At 40.1% G+C, this 26,810-nt stretch overlaps 2 protein-coding genes across 4 annotated transcripts in view; both read right to left on the minus strand.

Annotated features, from left to right (window-relative positions):
* Positions 1-19,191, minus strand: part of LOC137048186 (patr class I histocompatibility antigen, B-2 alpha chain-like) — a 47,477-nt gene extending 28,286 nt beyond the window's left edge. Inside the window, exons 1-7 of one of the 2 annotated variants that reach the window (XM_067426226.1) lie at positions 18,894-19,191; positions 10,679-10,912; positions 9,075-9,341; positions 7,438-7,722; positions 3,623-3,775; positions 3,316-3,389; positions 1,126-1,204 (exon numbers count right to left, since the gene is read on the minus strand). In XM_067426226.1, the coding sequence (XP_067282327.1) occupies positions 1,154-1,204; positions 3,316-3,389; positions 3,623-3,775; positions 7,438-7,722; positions 9,075-9,341; positions 10,679-10,912; positions 18,894-18,987 (1,158 nt within the window). In that variant the 5' untranslated portion in view covers positions 18,988-19,191 and the 3' untranslated portion in view covers positions 1,126-1,153. Of the gene's footprint in view, positions 1-307; positions 1,205-3,315; positions 3,390-3,622; positions 3,776-7,437; positions 7,723-9,074; positions 9,342-10,678; positions 10,913-18,893 lie in introns of those variants that run through there. The other variant, XM_067426225.1, reaches the window with a different exon arrangement.
* A 4,710-nt stretch (positions 19,192-23,901) lies between these two features.
* tgfbr2a (transforming growth factor beta receptor 2a) overlaps positions 23,902-26,810 on the minus strand; it is a 51,681-nt gene continuing 48,772 nt past the window's right edge. For both annotated transcript variants that reach the window (XM_067424936.1, XM_067424935.1), the window contains exons 7-9: positions 26,005-26,146; positions 25,706-25,830; positions 23,902-24,356 (exon numbers count right to left, since the gene is read on the minus strand). In XM_067424936.1, coding sequence (XP_067281037.1) covers positions 24,189-24,356; positions 25,706-25,830; positions 26,005-26,146 — 435 coding nt within the window. In that variant the 3' untranslated portion in view covers positions 23,902-24,188. The remainder of the gene's footprint in view (positions 24,357-25,705; positions 25,831-26,004; positions 26,147-26,810) is intronic.

The raw sequence follows: 26,810 nt of genomic DNA on the forward strand, positions 1-26,810 counted from the left end.
TCCATGTCCAGAAAGGGAATAAAAACATCATCACAGTAGTCCATATGAGACATCAGTGGATTAATTAGAGTCTCTTGAAGCATCAGAAATACATTTGGGTCCAAAAATAACAAAAACTACGACTTTATTCAGCATTGTCTTCTCTTCCGGGTTTGTTTTCAATCCTCAAATAAAGATTCAAACGGTTATGAATCATTGATCGATTCATGATTCGGATCACGTGTCAAACTGCTGAAATCACGAGACATTGGCGATCCGAATCATGAATCAATTCGCTGATTCATAACCGTTTGAATCTTTATTTGAGGACTGAACACAAACCCATGGAATTTTTGGAGTATACGTTTACTATTCACGTGTGTTGAAATTATTCTTTATATTTTTTTAAGCGTATAAAGCTTATCCAGGCCTGATTGGGTCTGTTTGTTTTGGAGAGCAATGTGATTGGTCAGAGGGGACGGGAGGAGAGAGGTTGTGAAGGTTCATTTTGCATCTATTTATCCATTTGCATCTATTTTGCATCTATTTAGTACTTTTAAAGGCCCACTGAAGTGCCTTGAAACGCGCCGCATTATTCAATGTGTTGAACTGACCGATTTCAGCTTCAGCAGTGTAGGCTTTAGATTCTAGAGCGCATTCTGATTGGACAGAAGATTTGACGAGAAAGTGAAGTCTGCGATGATGTCACCAAAATCTGAGATTCGTTTTAGCGGAAGTGGGAGACTGTAAGTTTTGAATGCTTATATCTCCTAAATGCAAATTTTGTCAAAGTTTTGGAACATACCAGCTTATTCATAACTTTAAGGCTAACACAGTCATACTAAAAGCTAAAAAAAAATTTTTTGATTTCAGTGCACCTTTAAGTAAAAGAGTCTTTATTCTTTTTTTTAATTCAATTCTCCCGAGAATGACCTTCAGTAATACATAAAGAACCCAGAGCACGCTATAAAAGAGTAGTATAGAGTGATACACACTGGCAAAGATCATTTACACTCATCTTCTTCTTCTTCTTCTTATATATGGAGATATATGTATTTTCATTCACCACTACAGACATTATAGTTTTGTTTGCTTATAAGGATGCTGTAAATGTAAAAGCAGTCGAATGATGTCAGTGTAAAGTACTTCAGTGTGAGTTAGTGTCCAGAAGCATTTAAAACCCCGGATGGTTCACTGCATTTCCTGATTCATCATGCCCATTTGCCTGAAACAACAACACAACACAACAATATTGTTACACACATAACAAATATTACATGTTCTTGATCATTTCAGCTGATCATAAGAAACATAATAAAAAGTATGAAAGTAAAATAATGCCAAATGTTTTTGAAACAAAAAAGCTTGTTGAATTTCACTTCTTGAAGAAAAGACTTCATGCTTGCATTTCAATCCATCATATTTAATGTTTTGGTGCGGAAATTCAACATGGATGTATATTTAAGATGTCAATACAACCATATATGTCTACCTCAGATGTAACGTTTGATCTGTACTTCAGCATAGTGGAAGAACTTTATAATCTCGTTCACGATAGAGAAAGCTGCTTACATGTACAAAAGCAACAGTGAAGACTTAAATGAAAACAGCGTTTGTGTCTTTATCAGCTTTTCCATATATACTGGCCCAGATAATCATCACCAATATGCATCACGTGCTCCATTTCTGGAATGACTCGCTTGCACCGCCTGCTGGTGAGTCGACTAACAGCAGATGGAGGTTAGGCTCGGTAATCTACTGCTATTCCTGCACTTCCTGGATTTGATTTGGTTTCAGTTTCATTTTCTGAATTTGTGGAAGCAAAATAAAATAGACCGAAAATTGCCTGTCAAATATTATAGGTTGTATTTTTAAACAGAATTAATATTTTGGAAGTGAAATTTGAGAGGTGAATATGGATTATAGAGTTTTTAATAATGAAAATGTGTGTGAAATGTTTAGAATTTAAATATTCACATCTCAAATATACATCCATGTTGAATTTCAGCCCATAAAAATACAATGCATTAAAATCCAAGCATGGGTAATGCAATGTTTTTTTCAAGTATTGAAATTCGACAATCATTTTACACTGGACAACTGAAACTGGACAAACCCAGAAATTGGGTTGTTTGAACCCATGTGAATGGACCTATTTCAGGGTTTGTCCATTTTCAACCCAACTTGGGTTGTTTTTAACCCAGCATTTTTTAGAGTGTAGTTTACATAAACCATAAACAGACATTAGAAACAGCTGAAAACTGAGTTATAATAACACTAGAACTGTTTCTCTTCAGAATTAATGAAAATAAAAATCATTTTGTTTCTAATCAGAGCCCATAAACCAGCGGTTCTGGACCTGTTTGACCTCGTGGGCAATAATTAAAGCACTTGATTTACAGAAACTAAGAGGTGCAATATATTAAAATAATTAAATTCCATAATTAATCCAGGTTCAACAACTGAATGTTCTTTGAGGTTTACACTGTTATGACTTTTCTAGCAATTCATATAAAATATGATATATTAAAGTATATAAAAATGTTTTCCAAGAATTAAGATATAATTAATTTCCATGATTTTTTTCCAGGTGTAGAAATCACACTTTTCAAATGATTTATTAATTCCTCTGTCGACTGCATGTTTCCTGTAAGATGCTTTGGGCTGAATTATGTTTCTCTGCACAATAACTGTGATACCTGTGTGTTGAGAAGAGCTTTATATCTAACTGTAATGTAACAAAACACCTCGGCACATATTAACCTAGAATACTGTCTAACACTCGATGGCTGCTCTGTCAAGCCCTCGTCGTCAGTTAGGAACCTGGGTGTGTTCTTTGATACCAATCTTTCATTTGAAAGCACGTTTCTAGCATCTGTAAAACCTTATTTATCTTAAAAATATATCTAAATTACAGCACATGCTTTCACTGCAAAATGCTGAACAGTTAGTCGATGCGTTCATGAGCTCAAGGCTAGATTATTGTAATGCTCTACTGGGTGGTTGCCCCGCTCGCTTAATAAACAAACTCCGGCTGGTCCAAACCGCAGCAGCTAGAGTTCTTACTAGAACCAGGAAGTATGATCATATTAGTCCGGTTCTGTCAACACTGCACTGGCTCTCTATTAAACATCACATACATTTCAAAATTACTTACAAAGCACTTAATGGTTTATCTCCCCAGTACTCGATCGAGCTCTCATCACATTATACTCCATCACGACTATTACGATCTCAAAAAAACTATTGCGGTGGAAAAAATCAACTGATTTATGAATTCCTTTATCGACAGCAGGTTTACTTTATGATGCTTTGGACTGAATGTGATGTCGATACCTGTGTGTTGTCAAGAGGTTTATATGCAACTGCCGTCGTATTAATAATCTCCTCATTTGTCATCTGCCTCCGAGCTAGAAAAGATAATACAACTTAAGCTTGAATACATACAGATTTTTGTAAATATAGAATTCAATGCATGTAAGAAACATAATCATCAAATCTCTACTAGCTGAGCTCATAACTGTCACACTATACGGCCAAAACTGTCCATCCCTTGTTCATTCATTTTCAAATGTCTTTAAAACAAGGATATTTAAAAAATAAAAAATAAGAGCTTTAAAACTACTGAATATTTAAAACTCACCATCCGACCTTCTCTTTTTGTTAATGCAGCAGAAGCAGCAGCAGATGAAGCACGCAATCCCACCGAGAGCGAAAGCTAGAAGAACTGCAGTTGCTGTGTCCATGACTGCGTCCAATTTTGGCCGTGGATAAAGGGTGCAGATCCATGGCGCATCTGTAGAGGCAGAAACTAGACATGATTTTGATGCGTGAATAATTTGCATGATGGTTTTATTTTTTGATCAGCTGTTTGTGTAATGAGTGCTTCCACACTGAACATGAATGTGCTGCGGTGGGAAAAAAAAGTTTTTTTTTTTCTTCAATGTCGATTTTTTTGTGACAGGGATAGCTGCAGCTTAGAGAAGTGGGCGTGCCAAACAGTAGGGCCGTGCCGAATGGTTTGCTTGTTAAAATACATGTATTTCCTTTGAGGAACTTAAATCTCGCAGCTTTAGAAATTACTTAATTTTTGTTTAACAGACAGGTTACTGTGAGATGTAATGAATGAACGGCCCCCACCGTTCGGGCACGCCCCCTACCGTTCGGGCACGCCCCCTACCGTTCGGGCACCCCCCCTACCGTTCGGGCACCCCCCCTACCGTTCGGGCACCCCCCCTACCGTTCGGGCACCCCCCCTACCGTTCGGGCACCCCCCCTACCGTTCGGGCACCCCCCCTACCGTTCGGGCACCCCCCTACCGTTCAGGCACCCCCCTTACCGTTCGGGCACCCCCCTTACCGTTCGGGCACCCCCCTTACCGTTCGGGCACGCCCCTTACCGTTCGGGCACGCCCCTTACCGTTCGGGCACGCCCCTTACCGTTCGGGCACTCCCCTTACCGTTCGGGCACTCCCCTTACCGTTCGGGCACGCCCCTTACCGTTCGGGCACGCCCCTTACCTTTCGACACGCACACCCACACTACCATTTGGCACGCCCATTACTTCAAGCTGCAGTTACCTATTCAACCAATCACATTCAAGGAAACAAAGGCGATGAAATGTCGAGTAGATGTAACTAGTTATTCACTTAACATTAACCTTTTCCAGGTATCAGAGCTCTGAAACGTCACAGACATTACAAATTCATGTCACGGCTAATGTGAATGGTTTTGACCTGAACTATTCACACACAACATTTTTGCTTTTCAGTTACGCGTCCAGTGTTAAATTAGCCTAGAAATCTAGACGCACCCTAGCGGCAGCAAATTTAATTTGCCCGCAAGTGTGGTCTAGCAACTCTCAATACCTATCTGAGCTGTATTCCTCAGAATCTGGACGGCCCAATCACATCGTGTAGGCTATAGAGTCGGCGGGCGGGGCCATAATGATGACGGCCGAGTTGCGTTTGTGTGCTTCTAGTAACACAGTCTTCTAGTAAACACAGAAACTGGCGAACGGCGCCGGTCTTTCGAATCAGCTCTGCCCGCGCCTCCGGAAGACTTGGAGTTAAGCTTTCCTCTGAGAAAAGAACAAAGAGCGGCACTGAAGTCGTTCTTAAAAAGGCAAGGTGTGTTCGGAGTTTAGCCGACCGGATACGGTGAATGTTTAATCTGTCAGCGAGCTCTGCTTCACCTTCGTTGCTCTGGTTTGTGTAGCGCTATCCTATCGCGTGCAGAGGGAGTTTGAAAGGCAACCGTTTATCCGCCCCTCAGATTGAGCCGTCAATGGAGAGTTTCCAGACCAAACATCTTGATGTGGGTCTGGCTTGTCAGGGTAGTGTTAAATGGCCTTAAAATTAATTGAATCACCAATACACTATAAAAAATCTTGGATCTGGGTCAGACATAACAACCCAGTGTTTGGGTAGTATTTGTGTTACTCTGATCCTGGGTCAGACGTAACAACCCAGTGTTTGGGTAGTATTTGTGTTACTCTGATCCTGGGTCAGACGTAACAACCCAGTGTTTGGGTAGTTTTTGTGTTACTCAGATCCTGGCTCAGACGTGACAGCCCAGTGTTTGGGTAGTTTTTGTGTTACTCAGATCCTGGGTCAGACGTGACAGCCCAGTGTTTGGGTAGTTTTTGTGTTACTCTGATCCTGGGTCAGACGTGACAACCCAGTGTTTGGGTAGTTTTTGTGTTACTCAGATTCTGGGTCAGACGTGACAACCCAGTGTTTGGGTAGTTTTTGTGTTACTCAGATCCTGGGTCAGACGTGACAACCCAGTGTTTGGGTAGTATTTGTGTTACTCTGATCCTGGGTCAGACGTGACAACCCAGTGTTTGGGTAGTTTTTGTGTTACTCAGATCCTGGGTCAGACGTGACAACCCAGTGTTTGGGTAGTTTTTGTGTTACTCTGATCCTGGGTCAGACGTAACAACCCAGTGTTTGGGTAGTATTTGTGTTACTCTGATCCTGGGTCAGACGTGACAACCCAGTGTTTGGGTAGTTTTTGTGTTACTCAGATCCTGGGTCAGACGTGACAACCCAGTGTTTGGGTAGTTTTTGTGTTACTCTGATCCTGGGTCAGACGTAACAACCCAGTGTTTGGGTAGTATTTGTGTTACTCAGATCCTGGGTCAGACGTGACAACCCAGTGTTTGGGTAGTTTTTGTGTTACTCAGATCCTGGGTCAGACGTGACAACCCAGTGTTTGGGTAGTTTTTGTGTTACTCTGATCCTGGGTCAGACGTAACAACCCAGTGTTTGGGTAGTATTTGTGTTACTCTGATCCTGGGTCAGACGTAACAACCCAGTGTTTGGGTAGTTTTTGTGTTACTCAGATCCTGGCTCAGACGTGACAGCCCAGTGTTTGGGTAGTTTTTGTGTTACTCAGATCCTGGGTCAGACGTGACAGCCCAGTGTTTGGGTAGTTTTTGTGTTACTCTGATCCTGGGTCAGACGTGACAGCCCAGTGTTTGGGTAGTTTTTGTGTTACTCTGATCCTGGGTCAGACGTGACAACCCAGTGTTTGGGTAGTTTTTGTGTTACTCAGATTCTGGGTCAGACGTGACAACCCAGTGTTTGGGTAGTTTTTGTGTTACTCAGATCCTGGGTCAGACGTGACAACCCAGTGTTTGGGTAGTTTTTGTGTTACTCAGATCCTGGCTCAGACGTGACAACCCAGTGTTTGGGTAGTTTTTGTGTTACTCAGATCCTGGGTCAGACGTGACAGCCCAGTGTTTGGGTAGTTTTTGTGTTACTCTGATCCTGGGTCAGACGTGACAACCCAGTGTTTGGGTAGTTTTTGTGTTACTCAGATTCTGGGTCAGACGTGACAACCCAGTGTTTGGGTAGTTTTTGTGTTACTCAGATCCTGGGTCAGACGTGACAACCCAGTGTTTGGGTAGTTTTTGTGTTACTCAGATCCTGGGTCAGACGTGACAACCCAGTGTTTGGGTAGTTGTGTTACTCAGATCCTGGGTCAGACGTAACAACCCAGTGTTTGGGTAGTTTTTGTGTTACTCTGATCCTGGGTCAGACGTAACAACCCAGTGTTTGGGTAGTTTTTGTGTTACTCAGATCCTGGGTCAGACGTGACAACCCAGTGTTTGGGTAGTTTTTGTGTTACTCAGATCCTGGGTCAGACGTGACAACCCAGTGTTTGGGTAGTTGTGTTACTCAGATCCTGGGTCAGACGTAACAACCCAGTGTTTGGGTAGTTTTTGTGTTACTCTGATCCTGGGTCAGACGTAACAACCCAGTGTTTGGGTAGTTTTTGTGTTACTCTGATCCTGGGTCAGACGTAACAACCCAGTGTTTTGATCAATGTAATGCATCCTTATTGGATAAATGCATTAATTTAAACAAAAAAAATCATACTGACCCCAAACTTTTGAATGGTAGTGTAAAATGCTACAAATTTCTATTAAAAAATGATATATGACGATATTTACCCCAGTGTCCAAACACTGTTTTTCTGCTGTGAATGACACGACAGTGATAAGGTCCAATGTTATAACTGTCGATCTTCACACTGGTTCTCATCTGGAAGGTTTGATCATCATTTGGTCTGATTTCAGAAGATGTTTGATCCTCAGGTTCAGTGTCATATAATGCATATATTGTAATGAACTCCATCTGAATATCTCTGGGGTAGAAACCAGTGGCCAGACACGTCAGAACCAGCTTATTCTGATCATCAGGAGCTTTCCTGGCAAACATGTCAACATCTGGAGAACCTGGAGATGAAAATAATAATGCAATTAACAAACAATTATTTACATAAAATTTAGTTCTGTGAAAATGTGTTCTTCATACACTATATTGCCAAAAGTTTTGGGACGCCTGCCTTTACATGCAGATGAACTTTAATGCCATCCCATTGTTAATCTGTAGGGTTTAATATGGAGTCGACCCACCGTTTGCAGCTCTTCGGGGAAGGCTTTCCTCAAGGTTTAGGAGTGTGTTTATGAGGATTTTTGACCATTCTTCTAGAAGCTCATTTGTGAGGTCAGGCACTGATGTTGGACGAGAAGGCCTGGCTCTCAGTCTCCGCTCTAATTCATCCCAAAGCTGTTCTATCGGGTTGAGCTCAGGACTCTGTGCAGGCCAGTCAAGTTCCTCCACACCAAACTCCTCATCCATGTCTTTATGGACCGACACTTTGTGCACTGGAGCGCAGTTATACTGGGACAGGAAGGGGCTTTCCCCAAACTGTTCCCACAAAGTTGGGGAGCATGAAATTGTCCAAAACGTCTTGGTATGCTGAAGCATTAAGAGTTCCTTTCACTGGAACTAAGAGGCAAAGCCTGAAAAACAACCCCACCCCATAATCCCCTTCCACCAAACTTTACACTTGGCACACTGCAGTCAGGCAAGTCCTGTATTCCTGGCGACCGCCAAACCCAGACTCGTCCATTGGATTGTCAGACTGAAGCGTGATTGGTTGCTCAGAGAACACGTCTCACTGCTCTGGAGTCCAGTGGCGGCTGCTTTACTCCACTGCATCCCACGCTTTGCATTGCTCTTGGTGATGTAAGGCTTGGATGAGCTGCTCGGCCATAGAAACCCATTCCATGAAGCTCTCTACGCTGTTCTTGAGCTCATCTGAAGGCCACAGAGGTTTCTTGAGGCATGCCTAGAGCTGGATTTATACACCTGTGGCCATGAAGAGATTGAACACCTGAACTCAGGGATGTGGAGGGGCGGCCCAATACTTTTGGCAATAGAGTGTGTATATGTATATATATGAGGCTTTCACACTTTAGACCAAATTAAAATAGTTTCATTATGTGAAGGGCAGCTTATTAGGAGATCCGTACAGTGGGCAGACAGCAGACTGGGCCAGAGCGAAGAATCCAACACGGACAGAGAAAGATTGAGCAGAGAACTGAAGCAAACCAGGACTAGACTAGACTAGATTGTACATGGAGAGGAAAATCAAACACACACTCATAGGCAGCACACACACATACAATTAAAAGGAGAGGAAGAAGAGATCAAACCAGATGATTTTTAAATCATCAGTATGTGTTATCAATCACCTCAAGACACACACTTTATTAATTTAAATGAGGAAATTAGAGCTCACTCATGATAGTGTTTTTAAACGTTGAGATCCAGTCGGTGCAGTTCACGAGGAAACGTTTGAGGAACTGGTTTCGTCCAGTTTGACGATCCCATTCCTCTTTGGTTCTTTTGGCTTTGGGGCTTTTATCAATCCACTGCTCAGTGTCAGAATTAAAGGATATAAGATCCTCTCCATCAAATCCATATTCATCAAAGACAGTCAGATTCACTGATCCATCAGGAAGTTTCTCCAGTTCACAGCCAATTATTCTCTGAAGAACATGAAGCTCTACAATCACAGAACAACACTCATGAGAAACGTACAGTAAATATAATGGCCCTCATTTATCAATCTGCGTAGAAACTGGTGTATATATTGGCGTAAGATTATGCTTACACTCCTCTCACCGCCTGATTTATGAAGCTGTGCGCACCTCTGCAATCCAGGTGTACGCAATACCTGCCATTGATAAATCCCGCGGCTGAAAACGATCGTCATTAGAATAACACGCCCCTATATATTCAAGTCTCCGCCTCCCCCACGCCCTTATTTTACGCCATGGACAAACAGAAGACGGCAAAGAAGCGAAACTTCTCCGATGTGGAGATCGGGCGCGCTCATCATCTCACTAGTCCACTAGTCAGGGCACTGATTAGGACATAAGTCAATGGGCTGATCCCTGATCAGTGCTCTGACTACTGAACTAGTGAGATGATTGAGACGCGTCCATCGAGACCATCACCAGGGAAGTGGAAAAAACGAAATTGTTTTATTTGGGAGTTTAAAGAGTGGGATTAAATGCACCCACAAAAACAAAATATGGACCCAAATTACGAGTACTGTTAATAGTGTGGAGGTTGTGAAGCGCACTCCAGCAGTTTAATGAGAAATTACCATCACAATGCATTATTTTACAGAACATGTTTTGAAAAAATTAGCATTTAATTTCGTATCACGGCACATGTATTGGGGTGTACAATGATGTGATGTGGAGTAGCCTACCATTCATTCACATTAATAATTGCATGACAATTTGTAAGATTCTTTTTATTATTATTATTATGATTTTTATTATTAATGACGCTTATTGTTATTTAGAAGAAGAATGCCCTTATTATTTATTTTATTATTATTATTATTTAAAAGTAGAAGAATGTAATTTTTATTATTTTGTCAGTCTGAATTACTCAGTCCCAGACAGTCCGTGCGCAGCTGCCAGGCAGGCTCAACTGGAGGAATACATGCCTCAAATGCGTTGGTAGCCTATAGTGACACAAATTAAACATTGAAGTCTACGTTGCACAAAAATAAACACAGAAGTTTATAATTACTATGTTGTTGTTTTTTTACAGTGGGTCATAATATAGCATATCTTTGTAAGTGCGTTTTGTGGTGTTAGGAATAGTTTTTTCTGGGCATTTTCCCACTAACTCAAACGTGTGTACACCACCTCCTGAGCTGGCGGAGGATTGGAGCGTGCCGTACGCCAACGTCCATATTGATAAATCTCAAAGTCACCGTGGGTTTGGGTGTACGCAAGGTGTACGCTGGAAATTTGGTGTACGCACTTTTGATAAATGAGGGCCAATATGTGCTCATTAATAAGAGTAAAGCATGAATCTCACCAGAACACTGTGAGTCTGTGCAGTCTGACAGAGTCCTGATCTGATGAATGAACCAGTCTCTGTGATCAGGAGGATCTGGAGGAGCTTTAGTCCAGTCTTCAGCCCCAATCCAGACTCTTTCTTCATCACTGAAGTGTGAGATCCGTCTGTCGTCACACACACTCACAGCACTGAACTCTGGGAATGTGTCTGCTTTTGAAATGACTGTAAACTTGTAATGGAGGAAGTGTTTCTCTGAGGAGGAAACACAAACAACTATGAAAACACGACACACAAAGTGTACACACACACAAAAAAAGTGTCTACATAAAAAGTGCTGTCAGAAAGTATGTAGGGTGACCATACACTCTAAAAAATCATTCAGACATGATTTCCTCAGTCATTAAAAATGTGATTTTACTGTCTGTCTGTCTATCTGTCTGTTGATCTGTCTGTCTGTCGATCTGTCCATCTGCCTGTCAGTCAGTCTGTCTGTCTGTTGATCTGTCCGTCTGTTGATCTGTCCATCTGCCTGTCAGTCTGCCTGTCTGTCTGTTGATCTGTCCATCTGTCTGTCTGTCGATTTGTCTGTCTGTCAGTCCGTCTGTCTGTTGATTTGTCTGTCCGTCTGTCTGTCAGTCCGTCTGTCTGTTGATTTGGCTGTCTGTCTGTTGATCTGTCAGTCCACTTGTCCATCTGTCTGTTGATCTGTCCATCTGTCTGTCTGTCGATTTGTCCATCTGTCTGTCTGTTGATTTGTCTGTCTATCAGTCCATCTGTCTGTCTATCTGTCCTTCAGTCTGTCTGTCTGTCTATCAGTCCGTCTGTCTGTTGATCTGTCCGTCTGTCAGTCCGTCTGGCTGTTGATCTATCCTACTGTCTGTCAGTCCGTCTGTCTGTCTATCTGTCCGTCGATCTGTCTGTTGATCTGTCCGTCTGTCTGTCTATCTGTCCGTCGATCTGTCTGTTGATCTGTCCGTCTGTCTGTCTATCTGTCCGTCGATCTGTCTGTTGATCTGTCCGTCTGTCTGTCCGTTGATCTGTCTGTCTGTCCGTCTGTCTGTTAGTCTGTCTGTCGATCTGTCTGTCTGTCAGTCCGTCTGTCTGTTGATTTGTCTGTCTGTCTGTTGATCTGTCAGTCCGTCTGTCTATCGATTTGTCTGTCTGTCTGTTGATCTGTCAGTCCACTTGTCCATCTGTCTGTTGATCTGTCCATCTGTCTGTCCGTCGATCTGTCTGTCTATCTGTCCTTCAGTCTGTCCGTCTGTCTGTCAGTCCGTCTGTCTGTTGATCTGTCTGTCTGTCAGTCCGTCTGGCTGTTGATCTGTCTGTCTGTCAGTCCGTCTGTCTGTTGATCTGTCTGTCTGTCAGTCCGTCTGGCTGTTGATCTGTCTGTCTGTCAGTCCGTCTGTCTGTTGATCTGTCCTACTGTCTGTCAGTCCGTCTGTCTGTCTATCTGTCCTTCAGTCTGTCTGTCTGTCAGTCCGTCTGTCTGTTGATCTGTCCATCTGTCTGTCTGTCTGTCCGTCTGTCTGTCTGTTGATCTGTCCGTCTGTCTGTTGATCTGTCCATCTATCTGTCTGTCTATCTGTCCGTCAGTCCGTCCGTCCGTCCGTGATCGGTCAGAGTCTCTGAAGCTCTTCCTCTGAAACTGCATTGATTTGGACCTTCAACCGTCGGTTCCCATTGAAGTCCATTATGAGGAGAAAAATGTGTTTTCAACTGAAGAAAGAAAGACATGAACATCTTGGATGACATTGGGGTGAGTAAATGATCAGGAAATGTTCATTTTAAAGTGAACTAATCCTTCAAAACAGCTCAAACATGCACTTTAGTCTGTGAAACCAGGGGTGGATGTTTTAAGATCAAGTCTTAAGACTTATTTTTATTCCTTGTCTTTCGATTGGTTAAACACCGGTATGCGTCTTCTGTTGCTTCTGTAGTTCTTATTTCATCATAAGTTCAGCCGTGGTTGTGTAAAATGGGCTCGGTACAGATTGACATGATTCATCTTGAAGCTTTTGATGACTTTAGGCAGTATGTCACAACAATAAGGTGCAAAATATGTATTAGTTGAGTCTCCTTTATTTAGAAAGCGAGTTAGCGACTAGCCTACAATACAGATTATTACATTATTTCAGTTCTTCAGAAATGTGATCTTTAAGTTCAGTTTGGTTCTCATAGTAGGGGAGAGCAGGACACAGCCTAACACAGGGTTAGTCGTGACCATGAGTCAATGTTCAGAAGTTATTAATTATTAATATGTTTTTAACTATGCAGTAGCAGTGTTAACAAATTATATTATTTTATTTGCCATTATTTTATTTGCAAAAGTTAATTATTGTATTTTATTGACAAAATATTCAAGTTTGTCTTAATATTATAATATTAAATAATATTTATTATAATCTACCTCACCAATTGGGGCATATTGGGGGGGTCTATTTCAAACTTAATTTAGTATCAATTCATATGTAGTACTACATAGCTTATTGTCATAATAAGGGAAAAATAGTTTGTCTTTGCACTATTTTAAAGGTCCCGTTCTTTGCGTGTTTTCGAAGCTTTGATTATGTTTAAAGTGTGCAATATAACATTAGTTCATGTTTCGCGTTTAAAAAAAACAGTATTTTTCACACAATTGCCTTATCTGTACAGCGCTGTTTCCTCTGTCCTAAAAACGGCCTGATGATTTCCTTGTTCTATGAAGTCCCTCCTTCAGAAACACGTAACGATTTCTGATTGGGCCAGCGCTTCCCGCGCTGTGATTGGACAGCAGCTAAGCGCACTTTGCCCGGAAAGGTCCCGCCTCTTACCATAACGGGGAGATGCAAGCGCTGAATGTGCGCTCTTCTCCACATGGGAGAGCAATGAGACCACGCCCCCTATTTTGCGTGTTCTTGTGGGCGGAGCTTTAGTCAACAAACTGTTCTAGTGACGTCATCACAGCAGGAAGTGAAGCGGTGTAGTCCCATAGACAGTAAAAGAAATGGACAGAGCTATCCCACTGACTTCAACGGCGGAAAAATGAGGCCAATCAGAGGCACTGACTTCCTGATGGCTGAGCGAACTGCGCCGGCTCAGACTGAGCTTGAGGACGTAGATGTGACGTGAGCCTCCTGTCTGACAGCTGTAGGTCTTCTAGTAGTTGTGGAAAGTGAAATCTGAATCACGTTTTGTCCCGTTGCTTTTGGCTCACTATGGGCTTCTCCCCATTCTTCCCCCTTGACTTTATCAGACTTTATGTCTCCACGTCCCCCCGACTGTCTCATAGACAGTAAAGATTGCCTGCGAGCGTCTCCTCAGGTCTATACGGTAATTTCTCAACTGTGCGACAGAGTCGCGTTGGTTATGACGCAATTGTTAGCCTATTTTTTACAAAAACAGCTTCTGTGGGGCGATAGAGTAAGATACAAGGTAACGGAGCCTTTTATGCATTGTCGTGTTTCTTTAGAAATAAACAATGGACAAATGGAGTCTTTAAACGCCTCAGATGTAAAGTTATTCACTGTCAAAGTGACTCAAAAATGAATGGGAGTCAATGGGATGCTAACAGCAGGTGATGGCTTGGTTAGCAATGGCCGCCCCTATGGGTGGAACGCTTTCCCAGTGCTAGATTACCCGCTTGTGTAGTCCAAACCTGCCGCTCGCTGTAGGCTTTGAAAGGGAACTTCTGTTCTAGCTTAAAATATCTAGCTTGGCATTGAGCTTTATAATTTTACAGGTATTATTTATGCTCTAACAGCAACATTACACACTAACTAAAGTTTGAAAGATGGAATCGCGAAGAACAGGACCTTTAAACGTTTCATGGGTCATTATTCATTCAAAATATTAGGATACTAAGTCCTAATATGATGCATAAGTTATTACCATTTTAAAATTTCACATTTAAAGAAATCTAGTGTTTGATCACATCTAAATATTTATTCAAATGGAAGACTGTTTTTGAGCAACTACAGATTAGATACGTGTATATTTATTAAAGAGCCATAAGGCACCCTGGGTAATGGCATTACAAACTAACATTATTATTTTATAAGCAACAAAATAACCAATTTTCCTCTTTGAATTGGAATTCTCTATTTTAACCTTAATTACTACACAAATTGAATATAATATTGAATATAAATAATTAAAATATTAGAAGAAATATATTTTAAGTGGCCATTAATGGACAATAATTATTGCACAAATAGTATTTTAGTAGCCTACCAAATGATCTCTTCAAAATATTCAATAAACATTGAACTATATCCTTGAAAATATAAACATTGAAAATATAGAACACTTATTTCATTGAAAAATAGTTACAGTGTATGGTCACATTTGACCATCAATGAGTATGAGTGTGACCAATTAGTAAGGAATACCTGAGGGCTAAATATTATGGAGCCAGAATGGTGACTTTAAAATGTGGCATCACAAATTAATAAAAAGTAAAATTGCTGCTGCACAAGACCTCATAAACGTGCTAACGCAAAACGTTCAGCAGTAACTGTTATCACACCAGCACAGCAGAATCCAGTGCCGTCACATGAGCACCATTAAATACAGATAGAAGCACATTCGCGGCCCTAGGAGTTACTGTGTAACGCTGCGTTTAAGCCGAACTAGCGGCTCTCCTGTGTGTGTGTGTGTGTGTGTGGTTGGGGATGTCAGTGTGTGTGTGTGTGTGTGTGTGTGTGTGTGTGGTTGGAGATGTCAGTGTGTGTGTGGTTGGGGATGTCAGTGTGTGTGTGGCTGGGGATGTCAGTGTGTGTGTGTGACGAGGCTGACTCCAGCTCCTTTTTGCCAGCTCCTTATTCACCGAACTATCCGTTCCACCTCTGCACTCACATTTTGACTAGTCAAAACTCTATTAAAGATATCTGTAATGACGTCATAGATATCTTCAATAGACGCGTCACACATACGCAAAGATAATTAGAGATATCTCTAATTCAATTTCGACTAGTCACAACTCTATTTTAAGATATCTGAATTGTACCTGCTCCTAGTCAAATCTGCGCTGTTGTGTAGGGTTGTGACGTGAGGAAATTTTCCACCAATAATCGACGAGTGACAACATTTGGATGCATATGATTAAATGTCTCCAGCAGACCCAGTCAAAAACATTTAAGAATGATTTAAAAAAGATTACAGGTTAATACATGTTTAAATAACATTGACATGATGTAGCTACTGATTACATTGATTAGTATATTGCGTTGTGTTTACTCGTGTCATAAAGGTAATAATCCACAAGGTGGGAGTGGTGTGTTGTATTATAGCAAAAGATCTGCGATGGGATATTCTGCTGTGTTGAGTGATGAGCACCAGTGCGTTGAAAAGTTATTTTAAAATTATAACATATGTAATGTTGCACCAGAAATAAGGCCAAATGCTTAGCTTTAAATGTGTTCGTTTGGGAATAAAAACTAACACAATTTAATCCACAGCATGCACATCTCAACATTGTTTATTACTTTAATATATAGCCTAGAATTAGACAACAACCTTCTTGATCTTCTCAGCATATTATATGTCACTTTTACACATGTCCCAGGTACATTTTTTATTTTCATTCGTTTGATTTCCTTCTATATAAATGAGCTTAAAATGACCAAAGACGCAGGACTTTTATTATATAATTCTTAAACAAAATGGCAGATGACAACGGTTTCCGCAGTAGGATTGGTTAATAAAATGTTTAAGGTGTGGCTTAGCTAAGGCATATTTGCATGCATGTTTAAGATATCTATAAAGGAGTTTTGACTAGTCAGAATGTTAATTCCAGATATCTACATTTATATTCTTCCTAGTCACAAAGCTAATTGCAGATATCTCCAAAGAAAGATCTGTCTAGTCAAAAATCAGACAGAGATATCTATAATTAAATTGCTGATATCTTTAAATGAGTTTCGACTAGGAAGAATTCCAATTCAAGATATCTCGTATTAAGTTTTGCCTAGACAAAAATCCAATTCAAGATATCTACAATTATAATTTGACTAGTAATAAATTATTTGCAGATATCTACAAATGTATTTTAGATATCTTTAAATTTGATTAATTAAAGATATCTTAAATGTGATTATGACTAGTCAAAAACCAGTTAGAGATATCTCTAATTATAATTTTTACTAGTAATAATTCAGTTAGAGATATCTCTAATTTAATTATGACTAGTGCAATTGTAATTTGAGATATCTCTAATTAGAATTATGCCTAGTATTAAATCAATTATAGATATCTTTAATTACAATTTCTACTAGTCAAAACTCATTTGAAGATATCTGGAAATATTTTCCAATGGAAGTCAATAGAAGAATGTGACTAGTCAAAATAGCATTATAGATATCTTCAATCCATATTATGACTAGTCAAATTAACATTGTAGATATCTTCAATCCATATTATGACTAGTCACAATCACATTGTAGATATCTTAATTGCAATAACGACTAGTCAAAATTGCAGAGGAGATATCTGGAACTGGAATTATGACTAGTCAAAACTGATTTATGACTAGTATGCGAAGGTGTATTTAATGCTAAAACGGCTTGCCATAGACGCTCGGCCTACAGCTTCAGTATACCTATATGCAAATGATATGCAAACTACGCTCTTCTTACCCCTCCCCTCAGACCCCGCCCCTTTCCACGCCAAAACAGTGACAGAAAGTTGAAACTGAAAATCAGTGACATTGAAAAAAAACTGACATTGTAAAAAAAATCTGTCACTGAAAAAGAGTGACATGAAGAAAAAATCTGAAGATTGTCATTGAAAAATACAAATAAATCCCAATACAATAAAAGAATAAGATTGTAAGATTTTAATTTTATTTTTTCATTGCCAATACTTGTTTCAATGCCAATACAGCTGTTTTCAATGCAAATGTTTCAATGCCAATGTTTCCTTTTTCAGTTCTGCTGTTGTTTTCAATGGCAATTTTAATTTGTGATGCCAAATTTTAAAGTCACCATTCTGGCTCCATAAAATATAAGAAAATTAATGTTAACGCATCTCTATCACTCTCCATAATAAAACGATCCTGTGAATATGGCTGACTTAATAATCAATACACTAGCTGTACTGTTCAACAAAACTTGCTACAAACATCTGTATAGTGAAGCTGTTGTGTATCTGCTTAAGTCATTCAAATGCATTGACACCGCGCTGGAAGTATTGAGCGCTCCATGAGCCACGTGACTGCGCGCGGCGCGGCGTCGGCAGATGAGAGCATGGGCGTCGGAAGCCAATAAAAAGTGGATGGGTCAGTAGCGGCTAAGACAAAATATGATAGGTGGGGAAATAGTTTTGCGGTGAGTCTGGGGGTTCTCCCCCATAAAAAAAAAAAAAGATTTCATAGATGTGATTTCCTGCATTATGGTGCGTTTGAGGCCATAACCCTTTCCTATACCAAAAAAGACCTCAAACCAGTCAATATAGTCTAATAAAAAGGCTATATTCATTTACCTGCCATACAAATCAACAGTTTCACAGATAATGATAATTAACAAGTTGCATGTTTTTTATGCTCCGTATCCAGACAGAAAAAGTGCCGTTTACTAAACGATTGATTGGGCCAGACAAAATAACAGAAATCACTAAACTATTTACCGTGGCTATAAAGTAGGGGTAAGAGACGCATGGCACTAAGTTTTGAGCCAACTCGAGCATAGGTTCGAGTCCGCCTTTTGCCACACTCGCTCTACTCCCTTTCCCAATCGCATATCAGATCGGAAAGGTATTTATTTTCAATAAAAAAATAGAAAATATTAGAAAAGGGGAAATAAAGCGTTTGTAAACATGTGTTTAATAATAAGTTTCTTAATAAGTTTCTGGGTTAAGGGGTAGTCAATGTAAGCAGACATGTGCTGAATTAGAGACGATAAAAGTGAGTGGGTCCAATATCATTGGTCTTAAAAAGTGGATGGGTCTTGTCCCACACACACACAATGGTTCCGACGCCCATGGATGAGCATGTTGCAACTCGCATTTAAACGCCTCTGGGTTTAACATTAGAGCCAAAACGCTATTTATTGTTTGAATTTCGCATTAAAACGTAATAATAATAACAACAACAACAAAATCTATAGGCCTAGCTTTGTTTAATATAAAAAGCAGGTTTGGCAATTTGGCGTGAGATTAAGTTGGGCAGCGTGAGAGCGTGACACCGAGCCCGAAAGCGTGTGTGAGAGTTGGCAACCCTCTAATCAAATGTAAATTAAAAGAATGAGTCTGTGCTTACCTTGATGCGCATCGCTCGGAAAAAGTGTCAAAACCATCACTACACCTGTAAACAGCATGTTCTTAAACGAAAGCGTTTGAACCATTTTTCCCATCTGTAGGCCTATTTCAGACTCGCGTCTATAATGCTGTCTGACTGAAAACTAAAGGGTTAAGAAGAACGACACACCCCCGAATCTCTCTCCACTCACTGACTATTCCGGAAGTAAACAACAGTTGGTTTTTGTTTGTTAACGGTAACTTTAAAGACAGACCTACTGCCAGTACTGCCCGAAGCGCAGATGTTTCGAAACACTGCTCCGAGCTGTGATCGACACACCCATGTCACGTGACTGCCGCTAAATGAAGCACCAAGGTGTTCATCAGGTGTTGCAACAGTATGAAGCTGCAGACTCGGAGCCTGCATCCACAGTCCCGCACTCAGAGTCCCGCACTCTCAGACCCCTCGTTTTTTCCCTGCTGTTCTGAAGACCGTATAACACCCATATCCAAATAGGACGCAATATCGTTTCATTTAAAAATAAATTTACACAAAATAATGCGTTTGCAAACATCTTTGCATTCCCAAAAAATGTCATTGTTTTCTCTGACTAAGTACGCAGTAGATTTATTTATTTATTTAATAAAGAGTGTGGGCAATTGAAAGAACATTACTGATCAAAATACAATTACAGATTGAACTATCCTCTGAAAAATATTATGTGATATATCGCTACAATTCTTTTTGTTGTTCAATGTTTCTTTCAGGTTCACATGCTAATGGTCTAATTAACATATAAAACGCAATGCTAACATTACAAAACCATATGATTTTATATCTGGAATGCAAAGCATTACTCACACAAGAATAGACAAAACACCAATAATAAACGAGTCTGTACTTTAACTATCACATAACATCATCTTGCGGTAAACAGGACAAAGCAAAGAAAAAAGGAAGAAAGAATTGTGTTAGTGACTTTGCTTTGCATCTTCAATTGCATAAGGTAAAATAATAACTACTGTAAATAATACCGTTTACAGTTAGTAATACAATTTTTGAATTGTACAGATTTGTTTATTATTGGTGTTTTGTCTATTCTTGTTTGAGTTTTGCTTTGGATTCCAGATATCAACAGGTTTTATAATGCTAGCAATGTATAATATGTTAATTAGACCATTAGCATAGGTTGACCTAAAAGAAACATTGGAATTAAAAAAACATTGTAGCAATATCACAACATTTTTCAAAGGATAGTTCATTCTGTAATTGTATATCTTCCATCAGTAATTTTCTTTTATTTAAAAAAATAAAAACTACTGGGTACTTTGTTGGTCAGAGAAAACAATGGCATTTTTAGGGAATGCAAAGATGTTTGCAAAATCGTTCATTTGTTTAGATTTATTTGGAAAACTTTAAATGAAACGACACCGTAATAATCCATCTTATTTGGATAAGGGTGTTGTACGGTCTTCAGAACAGCAGGAGACGCTGTTTCTTAAAAACGAGGGGTCTGAGAATGCGGGACTCTGAGTGCGGGACTGTGGATGCAGACTCCGAGTCTGCGGGAACAAACCACACAGTCACACATCTCAATGAACCTCATTCCCACAGTTTAAAAGTGAAGTTAATCCATCTTCACATCGTGGGTTTTGTGAGAGGAGATTTTGTGATATAGCCTAAGTGAGATTTATTGTGCGCTATGGTAGAACTTTAATATGACCAAGAATACACACAAAAAGAATAGCATCTTATGAGTAAGCTGATATATTTACTACTAATTAATTAAATTGACACTGTAAATAGATATGAAAGTTATCGCAGTGCATTTTACTTCTATTTTTCGACATACTGATTAAATTGTATCCATCAGATGTCTCTATAATAAGTAATCTTATTACACGGCTCTGTGAAATACTTGATTCTGATTGGTCAATCGCGCATTCCAGCGGTCTGTTATTTCCAGATAACACACACCGCTCATCCGGGTACTGCGAGTTATCTTGACCGGTTCTACTTCTGTGCTTAACGCTGGCGCCATCTTGTGGCTTAAACAGCCGTGGGTTACAATGGAAGACTTCAAGGCGGGTTTCCTTTATAAAGTTTTAAATATGGATATTTTTCTTACACAAACGCATCGATTGGACTCAGAAGGCTCTATTAACCCATCGGAGTCGTGTGGAGCACGTTATTTGACGGACAGCTGCATTTTTAATGGACTTCAAAAACAGCTCCAACTACTGCTGGGATTAACGTTAGCCTGGACTTTTTAAATATAACTCTGATTGTATTTGTCTGACAGAAGAATGTCATAAACACCTATAATGACCTGAGGGTGAGTAAATCATAGGCTTGGTTTCATTTTTGGGTGAACTAACCCTTTCAGCATTCATCTTCAACATTTAGCAGCAATAGATAAAGGCTTAAAGCAGGTTGGAACTGTTTTTCTTCGCGGAAGCTTTGTGTAAGAGCTAATAAAATATTTAATATCAAGACAATATTTTGTGTCTAATAATTATTTATTTGAGACTAGTAGCCGTGTAATAAGCGGGATAATGTCCACCCAGCCGGTTGTTATCGCAGAATAAACCCCTTCAGAGTGACGCTCCGCTTCGCCTCGGGGTCCTGATCACTCTGGCGGGGTTTATTCTGCGATAACAACCGGCTGGGTGGACATTAGCCCTTACTTAATCTCAACATATTATAAATATTGTAAGAAATGTATTGCTCATTTTTCATGTTAGTTAATAATTAGACCGTGTTGTAAAGTGTTGCCGAATAAACTGCACTGATAAACAGACACTAATTAAAAAGTAAATCGAGTAAATCAATCTGTTTGTATTTAATTGTAGGCCTATTATTTGTATTCAGCCAAAGTGTGTGTGCACTTCATAAACACAAACAATAATCATCACAAAAAACATCAATGATTTAATGACTTTACACAATGACACATTTACACAATGATTATATATGCATAACAAAAAGTGCTTTTGTCTTTAATAAATGTTGCTTTTATAAACTGGATGTTGTTGATATTTCATAAGCTGAAGAATTAGATCCTCATGAGCAAATATTACTGATAATAAGCATTCATCTAAAGAAGATGTGGATCAGTCTTTGCTCTTTAAGGCACGTGTGTGTGTGTGAAAGTCTTCAGATTATATTTCACATTAATAAACAGCTTCACCTGAGAGTCTCAATACAGCAGAATTCATATTTCATCTTTGGCTCACAGTTCTCTTTGGCTATTTCATATATATATACACTTTAATAAACACTCAGCTGGATTATGATCCTAATAACTGTATGAAATGTGTTCTTGAGGCTTTATAATACTGTAGTTCACAGAAGGTCTCATTGTCTTGCAGAGTTCACATGTCCCAGAATCCTTTGCGTTTGAATATTGCTCACGTCCAGATATGACCTCACTTCCTCTGTTTGACCGCTTCACGTCAGAGAAGCAGATTTTCTCTGAATCGTAACGATAGCTTAATGATAATGATACGGACACCATACACATGCTCTTCATACTGAATATTAGGTCAAAAGACAGTATTTAAGTCTTGTTTTCCTGTAAAAGTATCGAAACACTCTTAAATCAAGATACATCCACTGAAGACGCAAAACGACTCGAGATATTAATACTTGTTTTGTAAAAATGAGGGAGTTTGGCTGATATATTTGTTCTTGTTTTAAGCATAAAGATTCTCATTTTCCCTTTGTATTAGGTTTATTTTTCTGACTACATTGGCAGATCTTTGTTCTTCACTAAAATTATCATCTAAGTTATTCAACTAATATACAAATAAAGATAATTAATTAGGTCTTTTTTAATTTTATAAACTACAATACTGATCTGCCAACATTGTCGCTCTATAATAAGCTGATAACATCACTGTTTTCTCCAGAACGACTGTACAGCCAAATCTAATTCTGTTACAATATTGTCCTGTTTAACACCGTGAAGCTGCTTTAAAACAATCGTCATTGTAAAAGCGCTATATGAATAAAGTTGATTGATTCTTGATCCATTTTTAGTTAAAGCTACACTGTGTAACTTTTTTTGTTTATTCTTAGCTAAAAACACTTAGATCTTTCAAAAATATATGTGCTCATTAATGTATATTTACTTCTTTCAAGTAATAAAGTATTCTGGTAAGTTTATAATATGCCATTGAAAACACATACGGGTGAGGGGTTCGAATGCCGGTCGCCATGTTGCTCCTCCATCTTGAAAGTACAGTAGCCAAAGAGGGACATACCCGTAAATTCAAGCTTCGCCTTTCGCGTTTTAACACTCGATGGCACCGTGTCGAATGTGAAGAGGGGGATTGCCATGTTAATCTTGGACTAAATCAGCCACCGTAGGAGTTAAAACGAAATCAGAATTGAGAGGAACAGAAACTAATATTCACTGGATGGTCATATACCTTTACACCGCTAGATGGGGGAAATATCACACAGTGGAGCTTTAACCAGACTTAAAGGGTTAGTTCACCCAAAAATGAAATGTCTGTCATTAACTCCTCCCCCTAATGTCGCTCCACACCCGTAAGACCTCCGTTCATCTTCACACACAGTTTAAGATATTTTATATTTAGTCCGAGAGCGTATGCAAGTGTATGCACACTATACTGTCCATGTCCAGAAAGGGAATAAAAACCTCATCACAGTAGTACATATGAGACATCAGTGGGTTAATTAGAGTCTCTTGAAGCATCCAAAATAAATTTGGGTCCAAAAATAACAAAAACTACGACTTTATTCTCTTCCGGGTTTGTTTTCAAACCTCAAGTACAGATTCAAACGGCCATGAATCAGTGAATCGATCAATGATTCGGATGCCCAATGTCACGTAATTTCAGCAGTTTGACACGTGATCCGAATTTTTATTGATCGTTTTTATTCCCTTTCTGGACATGGACAGTATAGTGTGCATACACTTGCATACGCTCTCGGACTAAATATTAAATATCTTAAACTGTGTGTGAAGATGAACGGAGGTCTTACGGGTGTGGAACGACATTAGGGAGAGGAGTTAATGACAGACATTTCAGTTTTGAGTGATCTAACCCTTTAACATCTTCAGTCATTTAGCATCTCCAGTAAATGTATGTTGATTTAAGGACTGGAAAACCTGAGAAAGAACATGATAGTTAGCAGTTTGGCTGAATCAAACCAGCTGTCCGGTCCTGGCGTTTGTGTATTTGTCAGGTCCCGCTCTTGCTGTAAAGTGCACTTTATACTTTATATGTGCTTTTATAAAGTGCACGCGTGTCTGAAATGGCCGTAATCTGATGACTGCGGTCGGCTCTACTTCTCGTCGCTCCCGCCGGTGCTTTTGATGATGTCGGCGCTGAGGGGCGGGATCACGGCGCTGCTGATGTCACTGATGCGCTCCACCACACACTGGGCCGTCAGACGGGCCTCGGGGTCGTGATCCCAGCACTCCTCGATGGTGGAGCTCAGCAGATGAACGCCCTGAAACACACCAGAGGATGACAGAGATCAGCAGGTCCTCGGAAAGTTTAGTTTGAGCACATTTAAGGTCATTTGTATGAAAGCTTGTTGCCGCCAAAGAATAAATAATAATAATAATTTGTTCGATTTATATAGCGCTTTTCAAGGCACTTAAAAACGGAATCTCCTCAACCACCACCAATGTGCAGCACCACTTGGATGATGCGACGGCAGCCATATTGTGCCAGAACGCTCACCACACCAGCTGATTGGTGGAGAGGAGACCGAGTGATGAAGCCAATCAGGAGAGAGGGATTATTAGGAGGCCATGATGGACAGAGGGGCCAATGGGCTAATTTGGCCAGGATGCCGGGGTTACACCCCTACTCTTTTTCCGAAGGACATCCTGGGATTTTTAACGACCACAGAGAGTCAGGACCTCGGTTTAACGTCTCATCCGAAGGACGGACATTTGAAAAGATCACTGCAACTTTATATCTCACAATTATGACTTAATATATCTCTCAGTTCCGACTTTATATCACAAGCATTCTTTAGAAATGTTGGCCCATATTGATAGGAGAGCATCTTGCAGTTGATGGAGATTTGTGGGAGGCACATCCAGGGCACGAAGCTCCCGTTCCACCACATCCCAAAGATGCTCTATTGGGTTGAGATCTGGGGACTGTGGCGGCCATTTTAGTACAGTCAACTCATTGTCATGTTCAAGAAACCAATTTGAAATGATTCAAGCTTTGTGACATGGTGCATTATCCTGCTGGAAGTAGCCATCAGAGGATGGGCACATGGTGGTCATAAAGGGATGGACATGGTCAGAAACAATGCTCAGGTAGGCCGTGGCATTTAAACGATGCCCAATTGGCACTAAGGGGCCTAAAGTGTGCCAAGAAAACATCCCCCACACCATCACACCACCACCACCAGCCTGCACAGTGGGAACAAGGCATGATGGATCCATGTTCTCATTCTGTTTACGCCAAATTCTGACTCTACCATCTGAACGTCTCAACAGAAATCGAGACTCATCAGACCAGGCAACATTTTTCCAGTCTTCAACTTTCCAATTTTGGTGAGCTTGTGCAAATTGTCGCCTCTTTTTCCTATTTGTAGTGGAGATGAGTGGTACCTGGTGGGGTCTTCTGCTGTCGTAGCCCATCCGCCTCAAGGTTGTGTGTGTTGTGGCTTCACAAATGCTTTGCTGCATACCTCGGTTGTAACGAGTGGTTATTTCAGTCAAAGTTGCTCTTCTATCAGCTTGAATCAGTCGGCCCATTCTCCTCTGACCTCGAGCATCAACAAGGCATTTTCTCCCACATATTACATCTCGTAATTCTGACTCCGCTAGTTACCGTGTGGTTGCTCCAGCTGGCCGGTATCTCCGGTCTCTGCCGATCCCTGATGACGTCATCCTTCATGCTCTCCACACATGGATGCTCCTTCAGCTTCCCGAACGGAGGCTTATATTCCTGCACATCTGCAGACAGACATCAGTCAAGAGTATTACACTTCAAAATGTGCCAAAACAGAGGGGGCGGGGCTAGAGAAAGGCATTGTTGGAAGTGCTTCACCAGGATTTTAACCAGCAAATCACACACAAACTTACTTTTAGTTTTTTATATAATTGCATTATGTATATGTGCATTATTACCTCCGGTGGCGCTGCATCTGGACGTGATCTCCCACAGGACCAGAGCCATGGAGTAAACATCCGCCTGTTTGAAGGACTCGATGTTCTCCAGGTCCATCCGGGACTCCAGCACTTCCGGAGCCATATATCGCGCCGTTCCCACCTGAGAAACACACACCAGCTTGAGGAAAACCCTTCGGATCATCAGCAGAAACAGAGCCGCTCATATTGTGGTTTTACTGAACCTCTGTCACAGATTTAACTCTGTTTAATCTGTAACGCTAAATCCATTTTAATTTAAAACACTACAGACTTTTATTTTCAATTTTACCAGCAGAATATCAGCCCCACTATTATATTTTATTTGGTTATAAAGAATTAATGGTAACACAGTACAATACGGTTGCATTAGTTAACATGATGAACTAACCATAAACAAGATCAAAAGAGAGAAAAAACTCAGTTGAGCTAAAGAGGTCACGTAGGAAAGTTGTAAGTACTGCAAGTAAGCTAAGGGGCATTCCTGTCAGGCTTAGAACAAATATATCAAACAAGACGTCTAACCAAAGCCATGACAATTATATTAGAGATAACAGGCATCCTCTGTTTAATGAGTTTGAGAGACTACCATCAGGTCGCAGATTTAAAACACCAGTGTTTTTTTTTTAAATAGGGGGGAAAAATCTGTCATGCCACACGCAGTTATATTTTAAAAATGAAAAATATGAGTGTTTTTGTAGTGTCAGAGGGTCTCAGTGATGAATTATTATTATTATTTATTAATATACAGTCTTATTGTTTACTGTTTTCTGTGCATGATGTTTGTT

Source organism: Pseudorasbora parva, chromosome 19, assembly GCF_024679245.1.
Source record: "Pseudorasbora parva isolate DD20220531a chromosome 19, ASM2467924v1, whole genome shotgun sequence".
Classification (NCBI taxonomy): Eukaryota; Metazoa; Chordata; class Actinopteri; order Cypriniformes; family Gobionidae; genus Pseudorasbora; species Pseudorasbora parva.